The sequence below is a fragment of the Mya arenaria genome, chromosome 4, assembly GCF_026914265.1.
Source record: "Mya arenaria isolate MELC-2E11 chromosome 4, ASM2691426v1".
In the NCBI taxonomy this organism is placed as follows: Eukaryota; Metazoa; Mollusca; class Bivalvia; order Myida; family Myidae; genus Mya; species Mya arenaria.
Genome location: NC_069125.1, coordinates 39761055 through 39781912, shown reverse-complemented (window position 1 = coordinate 39781912; position 20858 = coordinate 39761055). Strand labels below are relative to the sequence as shown.

The following is a 20858-nucleotide window of genomic DNA, read 5'->3' as shown; positions in this document are numbered from 1 at the left end:
TCAAGTGCAATCGCCAGTCACCATCGGCATAAAGAATCCACAATGGTCTTCCAGAGGGACCATGTCAAGGTCACAAGAACTTACAGACACGAAACACGAGCTCCGAACCACCATGATGAAGTTCCGGAAGGCTTGCACCCAGTTGAATCTGCTCAACAAGCGTTTGAGCGACATGCACCGTCGCTTGCAGGCCGCCCGGAAGTCAGGCGACCGAAGATCAATCTACAACTTGCAGCTGCAGGCGTCGGTGACGGAGGGCGTCCGAGCAATGTTCTACGAGTATGTTTACATGCGCGGAGAAGACATTGCAATGCTCCGGAATGATGTCAGAGTCCTCACGAAGAAGATGGCCGAAGCGACGAAGGTGGCTGAACAAAGCGATTCAGACTCAGAGACAGAAGACGACCCGAATTAAGAGACTCCTGAAATTATTTAAGACTCAAGCAATGCTAAATGGTTTGGTCGCTGTCTGGAAAAAGACATGGCTCGCCATGTGCAAGGGGCGGACCTGTTTCTACTCCATGAGAACCGCAACACTGAGTATGCAAAACTTAAGACACACCGATTATCTTGTCCCAAAACAATCGTAGCGCTTGATATTTATTGTCACTGAGAGCCCTCGATTTACCTTCAATCATTCAAACACAATTTCCATTCACACTTTTAGCCACTGTGAGACAGCTATTACATGAGTCGTTTTTTGCAGGTTTTCAAGCATTCAGTTTCGAAGACTATTATCGTTGAGCCTAATACAAATTATAAAACGGCCTCACGTGGGCTTGATTTTAATGGCCCAATGTTCTCTTTGCAGACATGACGTCATCCCTATCGTGATGGGCGCGGCTCCCGAGGACTACCGGCGCGCCGCCCCACATTACTCGTTTATTCACGTGGATGAGTACCCGAGCGCGCGAACACTCGCAGACTACCTTCACCAACTAGATGCAAACGACAATGCTTACAACGAGTACTTCCGGTGGAAGGGAACCGGGGAATTTGTCAACACATATTTTTGGTGTCGCTTGTGCGCCATGTTCCATGACGACACGCGACAAATGACGACATACGATGACGTCAACAAGTGGTGGCGCGGGAAGGATGTGTGTATTGGAAAGGACAGATTGGGCGAACACGCGGACAGAGGGCGCTACATCTCAGACTTTTATACATAGCAATACTAGCTATATGGCGGATCTATATATCTTCCACGTGCAGTATATACAGAGATAAACTCCAAACGGGTTTGTTCGAAAGACACATCTTGTAAATGTGACAATGCCAAAATACGTGTTCATTATTTATTACTGATATTGTTACATATTCATTAATTTGTTAACTGTTGTTTGTTTGAAATAAAAAAAGTGGAAAACAGTTTGTTATACGAGTAGTTTCATACGTGCTACCAATATACGAGCGAAGAGGCCAAGTAATCAACATGTACAGTACTGATGGAGAAAAAAAGGCGAAAAAATAATTTGCATCTATCATATTTTCGGTAAACATAGCCCTTTGTAAATTTGTTAAGCACTGTTGGTAAAATCTTTCACACAACGAAATCCAACAACATATGCCGTTGCATTCAACGTACTTCTTTTACAGATACACCATTCAATATAAAAAGCTGTTAAAAGAGTGACATGACTAAGATAGAACCAAATGACCCAAAAGCGAAGGGCAACTCTCGTCTTTTGTGTATCTTATTACATATGTCCGTATTTTCGCTGGAAGCATGTGTAAAAACGTTTTATGTTAATATATTGAACGGGTTTGGAATGTTTGTTAATTACAACTCACCGCAAATAAACGCATAACGCAACAAGCGTTTGAGCGACATGCACCGTCGCTTGAAGGCCGCCCGGAAATCAGGCGACCAAATATCAACCTACGACTTGCAGCTGCAGGCGTCGGTGACGGAGGGCGTCGAACCATATTCGACGAGTATATGTACATGCGCGGAGAAGACATTAAATGCTCCGGAATGACGTCAGAGTCCTCATGAATAACATGGTGGAAGCAACGGCCGTGGCTGGACAAAGCGGTTAAGACACAGAGACAGAAAACGAGCAATAATAAAATTATTCTGAAATGATCTATGACTTAAACATTGCTGAATTTTCGTGCGCTTTCTGACAAATTTTTGGAAGAGTTTGGAAGTGTTTCTAAAACAACCCACCGCAACACAGCCCTGCACGACAAAAAACTAAGCGACTGAAAATACCAAGATGGACGCTTTGTTTGCTTCCAATGCAATTAACATTAAAATATTGAACTAAGTTAAACAAATCAGTAAAAAATCAAAGCAATTCTGTATGGTCGGGTCGCTGTCTGGCAATGCTCCGGAATGACGTCAGAGTCCTCATGAAGAAGATGGCCGAAGCGACGAAGGTGGCTGAACAAAGCGATTCAGAATCAGAGACAGAAGACGACCCGAATTAAGAGACTCATGAAATTATTTAGGACTCAAACAATGCTAAATGGTTGGGTCGCTGTATGTAAAAAAGACATGGCTCACAACGTGCAAGGGGCGGACCTGTTTCTACCCCATGAGAACCGCACAGGACCACTGGGGATAAAAAAACCCCAACTTATGCAGTCTGAAAATCGTCCCTGCTTGTGGACTAAAAACTCCATGTTGCCCTCTTCCGAGATATATAGGAATTATCTGGCTATAAATTGTTTATCTTTAGCCTGAAAATAGTTCTGAAAGGATATCTTACAACTTGTCACAACAAATATGAATAAATTAATTCAAAAACTGTTATGTTTTGTCCATTTTCTAGTATTTTAAAAACTAGCCTTAAAATGCACAACTTAATACATTACCGAATCGACAGACTTTAAAGACAATTTAACTTGAATAAAGAAAAAGGAAACATTCAGACTAAAACAAAGTCATTTAACAATGCCATTCTGTGATTAACATGTTCTGAAAACAGCAATTAAGTGATTTGCAAACACATCATGAGTTCAGTCAGCGGTAATCACTCAATGATAAGGACAGCGTTGTATGTCAGTATTCAAATCAGTCAAATCAATTGCGTGGCGTTGAGAGATGTGTAAACGTGAACATTAACAACTGACTCATATCACGTATTTGTCTATTTTATGAAAGTAAAGTATATTAAGATATGAATGACGGTACCACAAACAACCAATGTCATTCTTTGATACATTCCTGCTACACAGCAGAATACATGGAAACTTACTCGTTACTGACATTGGCAGCACCGATTCATAGTTTTCATTATCGAAAAGAAATCTTTTTTTTCCTGAAGATAGCCAATGTCAAGGCCACAAAAACCAGCGAACACGACCAAAGACATACTATAATGAGTTTATAAAAACAAGCGCACACTTAAACCTGCTGATATAGGCATTGAGTGACATGCACCATCGCTTGAGGCCGCTCATAAGTCCTTATGTAAGCATCGCTAACGGAGGGGGTCGAACCATGTTCGACGAGTATATGTACATGCGCGGAGAAGACATTAAATGCTCCGGAATGACGTCAGAGTCCTCATGAATAACATGGTGGAAGCAACGGCCGTGGCTGGACAAAGCGGTTAAGACACAGAGACAGAAAACGAGCAATAATAAAATTATTCTGAAATGATCTAGGACTTAAACATTGCTGAATTTTCGTGCGCTTTCTGACAAATTTTTGGAAGAGTTTGGAAGTGTTTCTAAAACAACCCACCGCAACACAGCCCTTGCACGACAAAAAACTAAGCGACAAAAAATACAAAGATGGACGCTTTGTTTGCTTCCAATGCAATTAACATTAAAATATTGAACTAAGTTAAACAAATCAGTAAAAAATCAAAGCAATTCTGTATGGTCGGGTCGCTGTCTGGCAAAAACATGGCTCACCACGTGCAAGGGGCGGACCTGTTTCTACCACATGAGAGCCGAGCAGGAGCATTGGGTCACGAAAGGGACACCTAATATACAGTCTGAAAAACGTCCTGGTTGTGGACCGGAAACGACGGTTACCATCACCTCAGGTTATGAAGAAACTATCTGGCTTTTGATATTTTTGCCAATAGCCGACACATATTTCTGAGAGATCTCTCACAATATGTCACAAAACTATGAATGAAGGACCAAATAAACGAGCAAACCAACACTGATTATGCAAAACTTAAGACACACCGATTATCTTGTCCCAAAACAATCGTAGCGCTTGATATTTATTGTCACTGACAAAATAGTTTCATGTGATAGAGCGTGTCATTCACTGTTATAAGATCTGTTTCATTTTATTGGGGACGGAACAACTCCGTTTTAATACGCATTTTCAGAAATCATGTGGCATTTGAAACGTTGAGTGTGTTACTGTATTTATCCTATCGCATCTTAGTGGGTATTTACCTCATTTTTGCATAAGAAATGTTTACATTTTGACAACTGTCTGACTCCGTCGCTGATAAAAGAGATTCGCCCCAGGGACGAATAAAACTACACATGTGAATATTAACAATGTCAACATTTATACCAATTGAAGATAATTGAACACAATAATATACATGCAATACATTGAGTTTGATATACTGAGCTTGAAAATAGGTACAAGTAGAATAATTATGGGTTCGTACTTGTTTGTCACTGTCACTTTTATCATATAATTGAACAGTTCGTGCCAATATTGTTTGGTCATTTCGTACAGATTAAGAAATTTACACCGTGCGGTGAGTTAAATGCGAGTGTATTCAACCGTCAGGCAATAATGCAACAGTATTGACAAAGTTCAGCGTCATTTTGTCAACCGACCTGTGCAGAAGGTTTAGTGCCTTGATTAGAATTACTGTTAAATAATCATGGCAGTCACGCCACGAAGTAAATTTGTTTATTTAATTGAAATACGTAAAGTGACAAATGCTAAAATTCCAACTCCAGATTACTTATGCTTTAAAGAAAAGGGAAAAAGAACAGCATTAAAACAAACTTTACAAATGCAATTCGATGTCTGGCATGTTGTGAAAACAGCAATTAAGTGATTTGTAAACACATCCTGATTTCAATCGGCGTTTATTACTCAATGATTAGGACAGCATTGTTTGTCCGTGTGTTTGTCACTATTCAGATCAGCGCTGCAATGGGCGATGTGTCAAAGTGAACATCGATGACTGATTGTTATCACTAATTTGTACGGTAAATGTCAAAAAACGTGTGTGAAATATAAATGAAAGAACTAACATATCCAACATCATTCCTTGATACCTTCCTGCTTCACGGAAGAAATTGAAACTTACTCGCATCTGAAAATGGCAGCTCCGAGAGTTCAAGTGCAATCGCCAGTCACCATCGGCATAAAGAAACCACAATGGTCTTCCAGAGGGACCATGTCAAGGTCACAATAACTTACAGACACGAAACACGAGCTCCGAACCACCATGATGAAGTTCCGGAAGGCTTGCACCCAGTTGAATCTGCTCAACAAGCGTTTGAGCGACATGCACCGTCGCTTGCAGGCCGCCCGGAAGTCAGGCGACCGAAGATCAATCTACAACTTGCAGCTGCAGGCGTCGGTGACGGAGGGCGTCCGAGCAATGTTCTACGAGTATGTTTACATGCGCGGAGAAGACATTGCAATGCTCCGGAATGACGTCAGAGTCCTCACGAAGAAGATGGCCGAAGCGACGAAGGTGGCTGAACAAAGCGATTCAGACTCAGAGACAGAAGACGACCCGAATTAAGAGACTCCTGAAATTATTTAAGACTCAAGCAATGCTAAATGGTTTGGTCGCTGTCTGGAAAAAGACATGGCTCGCCATGTGCAAGGGGCGGACCTGTTTCTACTCCATGAGATCCGCACAGGACCACTGGGGATAAAAAAACCCAAACTTATGCAGTCTGAAACTCGTCCCTGCTTGTGGACTAAAAACTCCATGTTGCCCTCTTCCGAGATAATTAAGGAATTATCTGGCTATAAATTGTTTATCTTTAGCCTGAAAATAGTTCTGAAAGGATATCTTACAACTTGTCACAACAAATATGAATAAATTAATTCAAAAACTGTTATGTTTTGTCCATTTTCTAGTATTTTAAAAACTAGCCTTGAAATGCACAACTTAATACATTACCGAATCGACAGACTTTAAAGACAATTTAACTTGAATAAAGAAAAAGGAAACATTCAGACTAAAACAAAGTCATTTAACAATGCAATTCTGTGATTAACATGTTCTGAAAACAGCAATTAAGTGATTTGCAAACACATCATGAGTTCAGTCAGCGGTAATCACTCAATGATTAGGACAGCGTTGTATGTCAGTATTCAAATCAGTCAAATCAATTGCGTGGCGTTGAGAGATGTGTAAACGTGAACATTAACAACTGACTCATATCACGTATTTGTCTATTTTATGAAAGTAAAGTATATTAAGATATGAATGACGGTACCACAAACAACCAATGTCATTTTTTGATACATTCCTGCTACACAGCAGAATACATGGAAACTTACTCGTTACTGACATTGGCAGCACCGATTCATAGTTATCATCATCGAAAACATTTTTTTTCCTGAAGATAGCAAATGTCAAGGCCACAAAAATCAGCCAACACGACCAAAGACCCACTATAATGAGTTTATAAAAAACAAGCGCACACTTAAACCTGCTGATATAGCATTGAGTGACATGCACCATTGCTTGAGGCCGCTCATAAGTCCTTATGTAAGCATAGCTAACGGAGGGGGTCGAACAATGTTCTACGAGCATATGTACATGCGCGGAGAAGACATTAAATGCTCCGGAATGACGTCAGAGTCCTCATGAATAACATTGTGGAAGCAACGGCCGTGGCTGGACAAAGCGGTTAAGACACAGAGACAGAAAACGAGCAATAATAAAATTATTCTGATATGATCTAGGACTTAAACATTGCTGAATTTTCGTACGCTTTCTGACAAATTTTTGGAAGTGTTTCTAAAACAACCCACCGCAACACAGCCCTTACACAACAAAAAACTAAGCGACTGAAAATACCAAGATGGACGCTTTGTTTGCTTCCAATGCGAGGCCGCCAACATCCGCTTTGAATACACCAAGGAGCTTGGTCGTATACAGAGGTTTAACATACCGTGCCACTCGCTAGCAGTTTAAGGTATTCTGAAATGCATGCAGAGTGACAGTGAGTAGTACAGGTTGGTTTTTGAAACATAATCTATTTTTTTCCACAACTCAATGTTATATTATGAAATATAAAATGGCGGTGTACTCTTAGATGAGTATAAAGTCAATACAAAAACATTTAGTAGCTCACAATGCACAGTGTGTGACAGTGTATACCACGTGATAAATTGCGTTATAAATGCTACGTCGGAAGGCAATATTTTGCTTCGATTGAAGACTTAAAACGATGATAACTTTTCATTTTCTTTACCATTTTAAATGAAACATAGCGCAGTCTATGCCGCTTACGGAGCCCCGCCGTCGCTCTTTTACCAAATCTTGATTGAGAGTTGAGTTTCTTATAACACTTCGACAAACCTTTTCACGATACGGCCGTCTAACGGAGCACTGTCAAAACTTTGTTTTGGAAACAGGTTTGTCGAAGTGTTTGATGAAACTAATCAACTTACCAAACTCCGGTTATAAAACAAAGATTGGGCTCTTTAAGCGGCATAGACTGCCCTTTGTTTCATTTTAAATGGTGTAGTGAGCTAAAAGTTATCTTTGATTTTTATTTTAAGCAAAATAGTGCCTTCCGACGTAGCATACATGACGTAATTTATCACGTGGTATACACACAATATCTACATTACGACTCTATCCTTTATTGTTGTTGAGTATCCATTGCCACATAAAACAATTCACATAACTGCACATTTTGACAAAACGCATTTAAGTGAATATGAAAATAAACATCCAAAATTTGAGATCAAGGGTTAAATTATTTTTTGTTATAAATGCAATTAACATTAAAAGATTGAACTAATCAGTTAAAAATCAAAGTTTGTTTCATGCGCTTAACTCATTGTAATTAGATTTGTTTCATTGTGTTGGGGAAGGACCTTCTTAATATTAGTACGCATTTTCAGAAATATTATTATGATTTCATTACACTAAATGAGTTCAATTGCTTAAATGAGATACGTAAAGTGACAAATGCTAAAGATCCATAGACCAGTTCACGTATACATTAAGGAAATGGAAAGCTAACTGCATTAAAACATATACAAATACAAATACAATAAAACTGCAAATCGGTGTCTGACATGTTGTGAGAACAGCAATTAATTGATATGCAAACTCATCATGATTTTAAACGGCTTTAATTACTCAGTGATTAGGACAGCGTTGTTTGTCCGTGTGTTTGTCACTATTCAAATCAGCGCAACAATGGGCGATGTGTCAAGCTGAACATCGACGACTGATAGTTATCACTTATTCGTAAGGTAAAAGTCAAAAAGCGTGTTTGTATATAAATGAGGGTTCTAACATAAACTCTATCATTCTTTATTACATTCCCGCTACACGGAAGGAATGAAAACTTCTTACTCGCATCTGAAAATGGCAGCACCGGGAGTACAAGTACAACCGCCAGTCACCAACGGCATAAAGAAACCACTGACGACTTCCAGAGAGACCAAGTCAAGGTCACAAGAACTTACAGACACGAAACACGAGCTCCGAACCACCATGATGAAGTTCCGGAAAGCATGCACCCAGCTGAATCTGCTCAACAAGCGTTTGAGCGACATGCAATGTCGCATGCAGGCCGCCCGAAAGTCCGGTGACCGAAGATCTGTCTACAACCTGCAGTTGCAAGCGTCGGTGACGGAGGGCGTCCGAGCCATGTTCTACGAGTATGTGTACATGCGCGGGGAAAACATTGCAATGCTCCAGAATGACGTCAGAGTCCTTATGAAGAATATGGCCGAAGCGACAGCGATGGCTGGACAAAGCGACTCAGAGACAGAAGACGACCAGTGAAAAGAGAATCCTTAAATAATTCAGAATGTCTGACAAAAGCATGGTTCACCACGAGTATGGACAGACGTGTTTCTACCCAATTAGAGACTAACAGGAACACTGGTCACAAACCACGACAACGGATACAGTCTGAAAATCTCCTCTGGCTGAGGACAGAAAAAAAGGTTACCGTCATCTAAGGTCATGAAAACATTATCTGGCTATAGATGATTTGCCAATAGCTGACACATATTTCTGAAAGAAATCTTACGATTTGTCACAATACTATAAAGTAACAAATAAAGCAAAACCAACACTAAACATGCAAAACTGAGAGTAAACAAATGCCTTGTCCCAAAACAGTCGTATCACATAAGATATAGATGATGATGATGATGATGATGATGATGATGATGAAGATGAAGATAAAGATGATGGCGGTGGTGGTGATGATGATGATGATGATGATGATGATGATGATGATGATGATGATGGTGGTGGTGGTGGGGATGATGATGATGATGATGATGATGATGATGATGATGATGGTGGTGGTGGTGGTGGTGGTGGTGGTGGTGATGATGATGATGATGATGATGATGATGATGATGATGATGATGATGATGATGATAATGATGATGACGATGGTGATGATGATGATTATGATGATGATGATGTTTTTTATGATCAGAAATGAGCGATTGTATGACTAGAAACCACCCTATTTAATGCACGAAATTTACGGAAGTTTAATTGTACAATTACAACAATTAATTGATACTGCTGACAGCTCCCGTCATAATAATATTGTTAAAACTAAGTAACTGTTAATAATAAACGCTTGTCCGCGTAGAGTATTAAAATTCAATTTATTCGATGGTCGAAGCGACGGAGGTGGCTGGACAAAGCGATTCAGACACTGAGACAGAAGACGAGCATTTAGAAGAGAATCCTTAAATAATTTAGGAGTCATGCTATGCTGTATGTTCGGGTCGCTGTCTGATATAAGCATGGCTCACCACGTGCATGGACAGACCTGTTTCTACCCAATTAGAGACGAATAGGAACACTGGTCACAAACCACGACAACCGATACAGTCTGAAAATCTCCTCTGGCTGAGGACAGAAAAAAGATTACCGTCATCTCAGGTTATGAAAACATTATCTGGCTATAGATAATTCGCCAATAGCTGACACATATTTCTGAAAGAAATCTTACGACTTTTCACAATACTATGAAGAAATAAACGAGCAAACCGATCCTAAACGATCCCAATTCTGGACATGGATAGTTTTTAATATGGGCCATCTTAGAAAGCCGCCATAGGTTTCTATCGTAGGTGTTATTATCTTTGCTTTTAGAGGAAGTATACTAACAGTTATGCATAGGTTATCGGGCAAAATTATGCCACAGCATTTTAAAAATTCTACTTCATTTATATGTTGATATGTCTTGACTTTTTATTACGGTACGTTGAATTCCAAATACTAGTAATGCGTTGTAGAATTACTTAATTGTTGTTCCAAAGCTCAAAGAGTTCTACTAATTTAATTCACCAAATTTAAGCTATTCCAAAATGCCTGGTTAACCCATTTAACATTGGAATCGGTTGAAATCATAACGACGTATAGAGCAATTATTTAAGGAATGAATTGCGGGCTTGATGTCATTATCGGGGTATGAACGCAATTGGGCTGGTCAAAATGTGTGGAGTCCGAAGTTTAAATACATTAACAGTTACTTAGTTTTAACAATATTATTATGACGGGAGCTGTCAGCGGTATCAATTAACGGCTGTAATTGTACAGTTCAACTTCCGTAAAGGCCGTGTGTGTGTATTGAAGGCCGCTGACTGGACGCCCCTCTTAAACCTCAGCACTAAATATGGTGGTTTCACATCATCATCATCATCATCATCATCATGATCATCACCATCATCAAATCCCACTACCACCACCACCACCACGAACATCATCATTTTCATATGTTGTACTTATGATATGGTGTTATTATGTCGAGCATCGCAATTAAGGGTATATTAGTCTTCTCTTTACGGAAGTATAATTAACATCTAACGTATATTGTTATGAACTAGCTCATCAATGGAAAGTGCGTATATACGTAGTTATGTTCTCCGAAATACTCCCAGGAACAAGGAAAGAATACTTTTATTTTGAAATAAATACGTCAATGAACGTTGATTTAAAGGGGCATTGTTCATTATGGTAGAGCTTGGTATAGCCGAAGGTAATACTGCTTTGAAATCCTTCTAGCCGCTAAAGAAATATGGAGCTTGACACAATCTGGCTTTAGACGTTTTAGTGACCTTAATCTGGATTTAACGCTCTAGGCATTTCCGGTGAATTCAGCCGTGCTGGAAAACTCCTTCTAGCACACCGGATAGGCATTTTCGGTGATTTCAGCCGTGCTGGAAAACTCCATCTGGCATCCCCCCATGCCAGATGAGTCACGCGCTGTGACGTAATACTTTCAATTTCTTTTATTAAACACTTAATGTAACCATAGTAATGAGATTTCAATAGATGAGTTCCATTAACATTAACTTAACAAAAATACACTTTAAAAAACAAAACATATCCTTCTTGACGTATGCAGCGAATACAAATTACTTCGCGTCATGACGTCAGTAAACATCATCGCACGCGCTTTTTGGTGATACGTACAAAAATGCGGTTTTTTAATGTATTTTCTCCATAAAAAAAATGCAATTTATGTATGCTAGAAAAAAATATCGATCATGTGTGTCCGTTCAGCATAGAAAAATCCGATCCTCGGGCACGCTGTGTGGCCGGTAACTCGGCAAGCCTCGTTACCTGGCAACGCAGGTGCCCTCGGGTCGGATTTCTATCCGGAACGGGAACACATGGCAGATATTATCATTACTGGACCATTTATACTGCAATATCGCTCATATACGAATAGTTGTGGCCATTGCCATTTTATTTCAAAAGCATTCAAGTAATTTAAGTATTGTGTACACTACAATACCGCTCATATACGAATAAATGTGGCGATTGCCACACTATTTCAAAAGCCTTCAAATAATTTGAGTATTTATATACACTGCGATATCGCTTATATACAAATAGTTGTGGCGATTGCCAATTTATATCAAAATCCTTCAAGTAGTTCCATTATTATGAAGCGGGCACGGATATATATTATTTTCAAATATTTTCTATTATGTCTATTGAACATTTTAAAAGACAATTTATGATAGTTTACCGTCCAGTTTTAAAGAATATATATATATATATATATATTTATAATGTCATGTAACCATACATGTGTGGCCTTGACCTACGGATATGAACATTCGTGGTTGGAGCAGGTGCTTTGCACGTTGATAAGTATTTGAGTTAACTCAAACACGGACAGACGGCGGCAACGTTATGCTCGCCTTTCCAGGAACATTAAGTACAATATGTTTAATTTATTGATGTTTATTACAGCATGGTGTTCAATACTGATTTTGGAAATGGTAAACGTTAAACAATATGTATTATATCAAGACAAAACCTTTTTGATCCATATCTGTTTTAGCTGGACAGTAAAATTATAAACAAAAGCACAACTAATAGGGAATTACGAAATAATAAAGTTTTAAGCAAAAGAAGAATTTCGTGCACTGCAGTTATGACATTTTTTTTTCCTTTTTAAAATATTGTTCGCTACACTACTCGACTGCTAGTCGACTAGCTCCGTGAAAGTGAAGCTAAATCACCCTTTCTCTATACAACCATCCCTGTACCGCCCGTTACCTTCTATTTTTACAAAACATACAGCACTTGTCCTGTCCATGGTATGTGTCCTGACACATGTCATCGATCGTCCAATAGTAGTTCGATATCTCATTACACGTTTCGCCTTCGTCACCTTTGTCTACACACTCTGAATCCCCTTCCGTGTTTGTGCCACCTGAATCCCCGCCCGTGTTTGTGCCACCTGAATCCCCGCCCGTGTTTGTGCCACCTGAATCCCCGCCCGTGTTGGTGCCGCTTGAATCCCCACCCGTGTTTGTGCCACCTGAATCCCCGCCCGTGTTTGTGCCACCTGAATCCCCTCCCGTGTTTGTGCCACCTGAATCCCCACCCGTGTTTGTGCCACCTGAATCCCCGCCCGTGTTTGTGCCACCTGAATCCCCGCCCGTGTTTGTGCCACCTGAATCCCCACCCGTGTTTGTGCCACCTGAATCCCCACCCGTGTTTGTGCCACCTGAATCCCCACCCGTGTTTGTGCCACCTGAATCCCCGCCCGTGTTGGTGCCACCTGAATCCCCGCCCGTGTTTGTGCCACCTGAATCCCCACCCGTGTTTGTGCCACCTGAATCCCCACCCGTGTTTGTGCCACCTGAATCCCCGCCCGTGTTTGTGCCACCTGAATCCCCACCCGTGTTTGTGCCACCTGAATCCCCGCCCGTGTTTGTGCCACCTGAATCCCCACCCGTGTTTGTGCCACCTGAATCCCCACCCGTGTTTGTGCCACCTGAATCCCCACCCGTGTTTGTGCCACCTGAATCCCCACCCGTGTTTGTGCCACCTGAATCCCCGCCCGTGTTGGTGCCATCCGAATCTCCACCATTGTTGGTGCCATCCGAATCTCCGTTTCCATCCGTTTTGCTATTTTTGCAAAACAAACAGCACTTATCCTGTCCATAGTATGTGTCCTGACACATGTCATCGATCGTCCAATAGTAGTTCGATATCTCCTTATACGTTTCGCCTTCGTCACCTTTGTCTACACACTCTGAATCCCCTCCCGTGTTTGTGCCACCTGAATCCCCGCCCGTGTTTGTGCCACCTGAATCCCCACCCGTGTTTGTGCCACCTAAATCCCCACCCGTTTTGGTGCCGCTTGAATCCCCGCCCGTGTTGGTGCCACCCGAATCACCACATTCGCTTCCTAAAAATCAAATAGACGTATGATTTATGCGAGTTACTTTCACATGGTGATTGTTGTCTCTATAGCAATTGAAGATAATTGAAAACAATAATGTAATACATTAAGTTTGATATTCAGCTTGAAAATGTGTACCAGTAGAATAATAATGTATTCGTACTTGTTTGTCTCTGTAACTTTTATCGTATAATTGAAAAGTTCGTGCCATAACCATTTCGTACCAATAGTGTTTGGTCATATTTTTACAGATTAAGAAATTTACACCCTGCGGTGAATTGAATGCGAGTGTATTCACTCGTCAGGCAATCATGCAACATTATTGACAAAGTTCAGCGTCATTTTGTCAACCGACCTGTGCAGTTGGTTTAGTGCCTTGATTAGAATTACTGTTAAATAATCATGGCAGTCATGCCACTAAGTAAATTTGTTTATTTAATTGAAATACGTTAAGTGACAAATGCTAAAATTCCAACGTCCAGATTACTTATACTTGAAAGAAAAGGAAAAAGAACAGCATTTAAACAAACTATACAAATGCAATTCGGTGTCTGGCATGTTGTGAAAACAGCAATTTTGTGGTTTGTAAACACATCATGATTTTAATCGGCGTTAATTACTCAATGATTAGGACAGCGTTGTTTGTCCGTGTGTTTGTCACTATTCAGATCAGCGCTGTAATGGGCAATGTGTCAAAGTGAACATCGATGACTGATTGTTATCACTAATTTGTACGGTAAATGTCAAAACACGTGTTTGAAATATAAAAGAAAGAACCAACATAATTCTTTGATACCTTCCTGCTTCACGGAAGAAATTGAAACTTACTCGCATCTAAAAATGGCAGCTCCGAGAGTTCAAGTGCAATCGCCAGTCACAATCGGCATAAAGAAACCACAATGGTCTTCCAGAGGGACCATGTCAAGGTCACAAGAACTTACAGACACGAAACACGAGCTCCGAACCACCATGATGAAGTTCCGGAAGGCTTGCACCCAGTTGAATCTGCTCAACAAGCGTCTGAACGACATGCACCGTCGCTTGCAGGCCGCCCGGAAGTCAGGCGACCGAAGATCCACCTACAACTTGCAGCTGCATGCGTCGGTGACGGAGGGCGTCCGAGCAATGTTCTACGAGTATGTTTACATGCGCGGAGAAGACATTGCAATGCTCCGGAATGACGTCAGAGGCCTCATGAAGAAGATGGCCGCAGCGACGGAGGTGGCTGAACAAAGCGATTCAGACACAGAGACAGAAGACGAGCCGAATTAAGAGACTCCTGAAATTATTTTAGACTCAAGCAATGCTAAATGGTTGGGTCGCTGTCTGGAAAAAGACATGGCTCACCACGTGCAAGGGGCGGACCTGTTTCTACCCCATGAGAACCGCACAGGACCACTGGGGATAAAGAAACCCAACTTATGCAGTCTGAAACTCGTCCCTGCTTGTGGACTAAAAACTCCATGTTGCCCTCTTCCGAGATAATTAAGGAATTATCTGGCTATAAATTGTTTATCTTTAGCCTGAAAATAGTTCTGAAAGGATATCTTACAACTTGTCACAACAAATATGAATAAATTAATTCAAAAACTGTTTGGTTTTGTCCATTTTCTGGTATTTTAAAAACTAGCCTTAAAATGCACAACTTAATACATTACCGAATCGACAGACTTTAAAGACAATTTAACTTGAATAAAGAAAAAGGAAACTTTCAGACTAAAACAAAGTCATTTAACAATGCAGTTCTGTGATTAACATGTTCTAAAAACAGCAATTAAGTGATTTGCAAACACATCATGAGTTCAATCAGCGGTAATCACTCAATGATTAGGACAGCGTTGTATGTCACTATTCAAATCAGTGAAATCAATTGCGTGGCGTTGAGAGATGTGTAAACGTGAACAGAACAGAAAATTTAATAAATTTTCTGTTCTGTTCAGTAAACGTGAACATTAACAACTGACTCATATCACGTATTTGTCTATTTTATGAAAGTAAAGTATTTTAAGATATGAATGACGGTACATGAAATATAAAATGGCGGTGTACTCTTAGATGAGTATAAAGTCAATGCAAAAACATTTAGTAGCTCACAATGCACAGTGTGTGTATACCACGTGATAAATTGCGTCAAAAATGCTACGTCGGAAGGCAATATTTTGCTTTGATTGAAGACTTAAAACGATGATAACTTTTCATTTTCTTTACCATTTTAAATGAAACATAGCGCAGTCTATGCCACTTACGGAGCCCCGCCTTCGCTCTTTTACCAAATCTTGATTGAGAGTTTAGTTTCTTATAACACCTCGACAAACCTTTTCACGATACGGCCGTCGAACGGAGCACTGTCAAAACATTGTTTTGGAAACAGGTTTGTCGAAGTGTTTGATGAAACTAATCACCTTATCAAACTCCGGTTATAAAACAAAGATTGGGCTCTTTAAGCGGCATAGACTGGCCTTTGTTTCATTTTAAATGGTGTAGTGAGCTAAAAGTTATCTTTGATTTAAGTCTTTATTTTAAGCAAAATATTGCCTTCCGACGTAGCATACATGACGTAATTTATCACGTGGTATACACACAATATCTACATTACGACTCTATCCTTTATTGTTGTTGAGTATCCATTGTCACATAAAACAATTCACATAACTGCACATTTTGACAAAACGCATTTATGTGAATATGAAAATAAACATCCAAAATTTGAGATCAAGGGTTAAATTATTTTTTGTTATTAATGCAATTAACATTAAAAGATTGAACTAATCAGTTAAAAATCAAAGTTGGTTTCATGCGCTTAACTCATTGTAATTAGATTTGTTTCATTGTGTTCGGGAAGGACCTTCTTAGTATTAGTACGCATTTTCAGAAATATTATTATCATTTCATTACACTAAATGAGTTCAATTGCTTAAATGAGATACGTAAAGTGACAAATGCTAAAGATCCATAGACCAGTTCACGTATACATTAAGGAAATGGAAAGCTAACTGCATTAAAACATATACAAATACAATAAAACTGCAAATCGGTGTCTGACATGTTGTGAGAACAGCAATTAATTGATATGCAAACTCATCATGATTTTAAACGGCGTTAATTACTCAGTGATTAGGACAGCGTTGTTTGTCCGTGTGTTTGTCACTATTCAAATCAGCGCAACAATGGGCGAGTGTCAAGCTGAACATCGACGACTGATAGTCATAGACTGGCCTTTGTTTCATTTTAAATGGTGTAGTGAGCTAAAAGTTATCTTTGATTTAAGTCTTTATTTTAAGCAAAATATTGCCTTCCGACGTAGCATACATGACGTAATTTATCACGTGGTATACACACAATATCTACATTACGACTCTATCCTTTATTGTTGTTGAGTATCCATTGTCACATAAAACAATTCACATAACTGCACATTTTGACAAAACGCATTTATGTGAATATGAAAATAAACATCCAAAATTTGAGATCAAGGGTTAAATTATTTTTTGTTATTAATGCAATTAACATTAAAAGATTGAACTAATCAGTTAAAAATCAAAGTTGGTTTCATGCGCTTAACTCATTGTAATTAGATTTGTTTCATTGTGTTCGGGAAGGACCTTCTTAGTATTAGTACGCATTTTCAGAAATATTATTATCATTTCATTACACTAAATGAGTTCAATTGCTTAAATGAGATACGTAAAGTGACAAATGCTAAAGATCCATAGACCAGTTCACGTATACATTAAGGAAATGGAAAGCTAACTGCATTAAAACATATACAAATACAAATACAATAAAACTGCAAATCGGTGTCTGACATGTTGTGAGAACAGCAATTAATTGATATGCAAACTCATCATGATTTTAAACGGCGTTAATTACTCAGTGATTAGGACAGCGTTGTTTGTCCGTGTGTTTGTCACTATTCAAATCAGCGCAACAATGGGCGAGTGTCAAGCTGAACATCGACGACTGATAGTTATCACTTATTCGTAAGGTAAAAGTCAAAAAGCGTGTTTGTATATAAATGAGGGTTCTAACATAAACGCTATCATTCTTTGTTACATTCCTGCTCCACGGAAGGAATTAAAACTTACTCGCATCTGAAAATGGCAGCACCGGGAGTACAAGTACAACCGCCAGTCACCATCGGCGTAAAGAAACCACTGACGACTTCCAGAGAGACCATGTCAAGGTCACAAGAACTTACCGACACGAAACACGAGCTCCGAACCACCATGATGAAGTTCCGGAAAGCATGCACCCAGCTGAATCTGCTCAACAAGCGTCTAAGCGACATGCAATGTCGCATGCAGGCCGCCCGAAAGTCCGGAGGCCGAAGATCTGTCTACAACCTGCAGTTGCAAGCGTCGGTGACGGAGGGCGTCCGAGCCATGTTCTACGAGTATGTGTACATGCGTGGGGAAGACATTGCAATGTTCCAGAATGACGTCAGAGTCCTCATGAAGAAGATGGCCGAAGCGACGGAGGTGGCTGAACAAGGCGATTCAGAGACAGAAGACGACCAGTGAAAAGAGAATCCTTAAATAATTCAGGACGCTGTCTGACAAAAGCATGGTTCACCACGTGCATGGACAGACGTGTTTCTACCCAATTAGAGACGAATAGGAACACTCTGGTCACAAACCACGACAACGGATACAGTCTGAAAATCTCCTCTGGCTGAGGACAGAAAAAAAGGTTACCGTCATCTAAGGTCATGAAAACATTATCTGGCTATAGATGATTTGCCAATAGCTGACACATATTTCTGAAAGAAATCTTACGATTTGTCACAATACTATAAAGTAACAAATAAAGCAAAACCAACACTAAACATGCAAAACTGAGAGTAAACAAATGCCTTGTCCCAAAACAGTCGTATCACATAATATATAGATGATGATGATGATGATGATGATGATGATGATGATGATGATAAAGATGATGGCGGTGGTGGTGATGATGGCGATGATGATGATGATGATGATGACGACGACGACGACGATGATGATGGTGGTGGTGGGGATGATGATGATGATGGTGATGATGATGATGATGATGATGATGATGATGATGTTTTTATGATCAGAAATAAGCGATTGTATGACTAGAAACCACCCTATTTAGTGCACGTAATTTACGGAAGTTGAATTGTACAATTACAACAATTAATTGATACTGCTGACAGCTCCCGTCATAATAATATTGTTAACACTAAGTAACTGTTCATAATAAACGCTTGTCCGCGTTGTGTATTAAAATTCATTTATTCGATGGTCGAAGCGGACAAAGCGATTCAGACACAGAGACAGAAGACGAGCATTAAGAAGAGAATCCTTAAACAATTTAGGAGTCATGCAATGCTGTATATTCGGGTCGCTGTCTGATATAAGCATGGCTCACCACGTGCATGGACAGACCTGTTTCTACCCAATTAGAGACTAACAGGAACACTGGTCACAAACCACGACAACGGATACAGTCTGAAAATCGCCTCTGGCTGGGGACAGAAAAAAAGGTTACCGTCATCTCAGGTTATGAAAACATTATCTGGCTATAGATAATTCGCCAATAGCTGACACATATTTCTGAAAGAAATCTTACGATTTTTCACAATACTATGAAGAAATAAACGAGCAAACCGATCCTAAACGATCCCAATTCTGGACATGGATAGTTTTTAATATGGGCCATCTTAGAAAGCCGCCATAGGTTTCTATCGTAGGTGTTATTATCTTTGCTTTCAGAGGAAGTATACTAACAGTTATGCATAGGTTACCGGGCAAAATTATGCCACAGCATTTTAAAAATTCTACTTCATTTATCATAGTCCTAGTCTTGACTTTTTATTACGGTACGTTGAATTCCAAATACAAGTAATGCGTTGTAGAATTACTTAATTGTTGTTCCAAAGCTCAAAGAGTTCTACTAATTTAATTCACCAAATTTAAGCTATTCCAAAATGCCTGGTTAACCCATTTAACATTGGAATCGTTTGAAATCATAACGACGTAAAGAGCAATTATTTAAGGAATGAATTGCGGGCTTGATGTCATTATCGGGGTATGAACGCAATTGGGCTGGTCAAAATGGGTATCAATTAACGGCTGTAATTGTACAGTTCAACTTCCGTAAAGGCCGTGTGTGTGTATTGAAGGCCGCTGACTGGACGCCCCTCTTAAACCTCAGCACTAAATATGGTGGTTTCACATCATCATCATCCTCATCATTACCATCATCAAATCCCACTACCACCACCACCACGAACATCATCATTTTCATATTTTGTAGTTATGATATGGTGTTATTGTGTCGAGCATCGCAATTATATTAGTCTTTTCTTTACGGAAGTATAATTAACATTTAACGTATATTGTTATGAACTAGCTCATCATTGGAAAGTGCGTATATACGTAGTTATGTTCTCCGAAATACTCCCAGGAACAAGGAAAGAATACTTTTATTTTGAAATAAATACGTCAATGAACGTTGATTTAGGGGGGCATTGTTCATTATGGTAGAGCTTGGTATAGCCGAAGGTAATACTGCTTTGAAATCCTTCTAGCCGTTACAGAAATATGGAGCTTGACACAATCTGGCTTTAGACGTTTTAGTGATCTTAATCTGGATTTAACGCTCTAGGCATTTCCGGTGAATTCAGCCGTGCTGGAAAACTCCTTCTAGCACACCGGATAGGCATTTTCGGTGATTTCAGCCGTGCTGGAAAACTCCATCTGGCATCCCCCCATGCCAGATGAGTCACGCGCTGTGACGTAATACTTTCAATTTCTTTTATTAAACACTTAATGTAACCATAGTAATGAGATTTCAATAGATGAGTTCCATTAACATTAACTTAACAAAAATACACTTTAAAAAACAAAACATATCCTTCTTGACGTATGCAGCGAATACAAATTACTTCGCGTCATGACGTCAGTAAACATCATCGCACGCGCTTTTTGGTGATACGTACAAAAATGCGGTTTTTTAATGTATTTTCTCCATAAAAAAAATGCAATTTATGTATG

The 20858-nt window shown here is 39.7% G+C and overlaps 1 protein-coding gene across 1 annotated transcript; it reads right to left on the bottom strand.

Annotated features, from left to right (window-relative positions):
* Positions 1-12697: 12697 nt before the first annotated feature.
* On the bottom strand, positions 12698-14394 carry LOC128230795 (uncharacterized transmembrane protein DDB_G0289901-like). The gene is made up of 2 exons (XM_052943235.1): positions 14367-14394; positions 12698-13842 (listed from the first exon to the last, which is right to left on the bottom strand). Exons 1-2 carry the CDS (start codon positions 14392-14394, stop codon positions 12698-12700), a joined length of 1173 nt encoding a protein of 390 aa, XP_052799195.1.
* Between the last annotated feature and the right edge of the window lie 6464 nt (positions 14395-20858).

Coding starts and splice junctions, on each gene's coding strand:
- LOC128230795 (XM_052943235.1), bottom strand. CDS start 14,394: ATGCCAGACACCGAATTGCATTTGTATA. Junction 13,843..14,366: donor CACCGAATTGCATTTGTATA/GTTTGTTTAAAT, acceptor TTTGATTTTTAG/GAAGCGAATGTGGTGATTCG.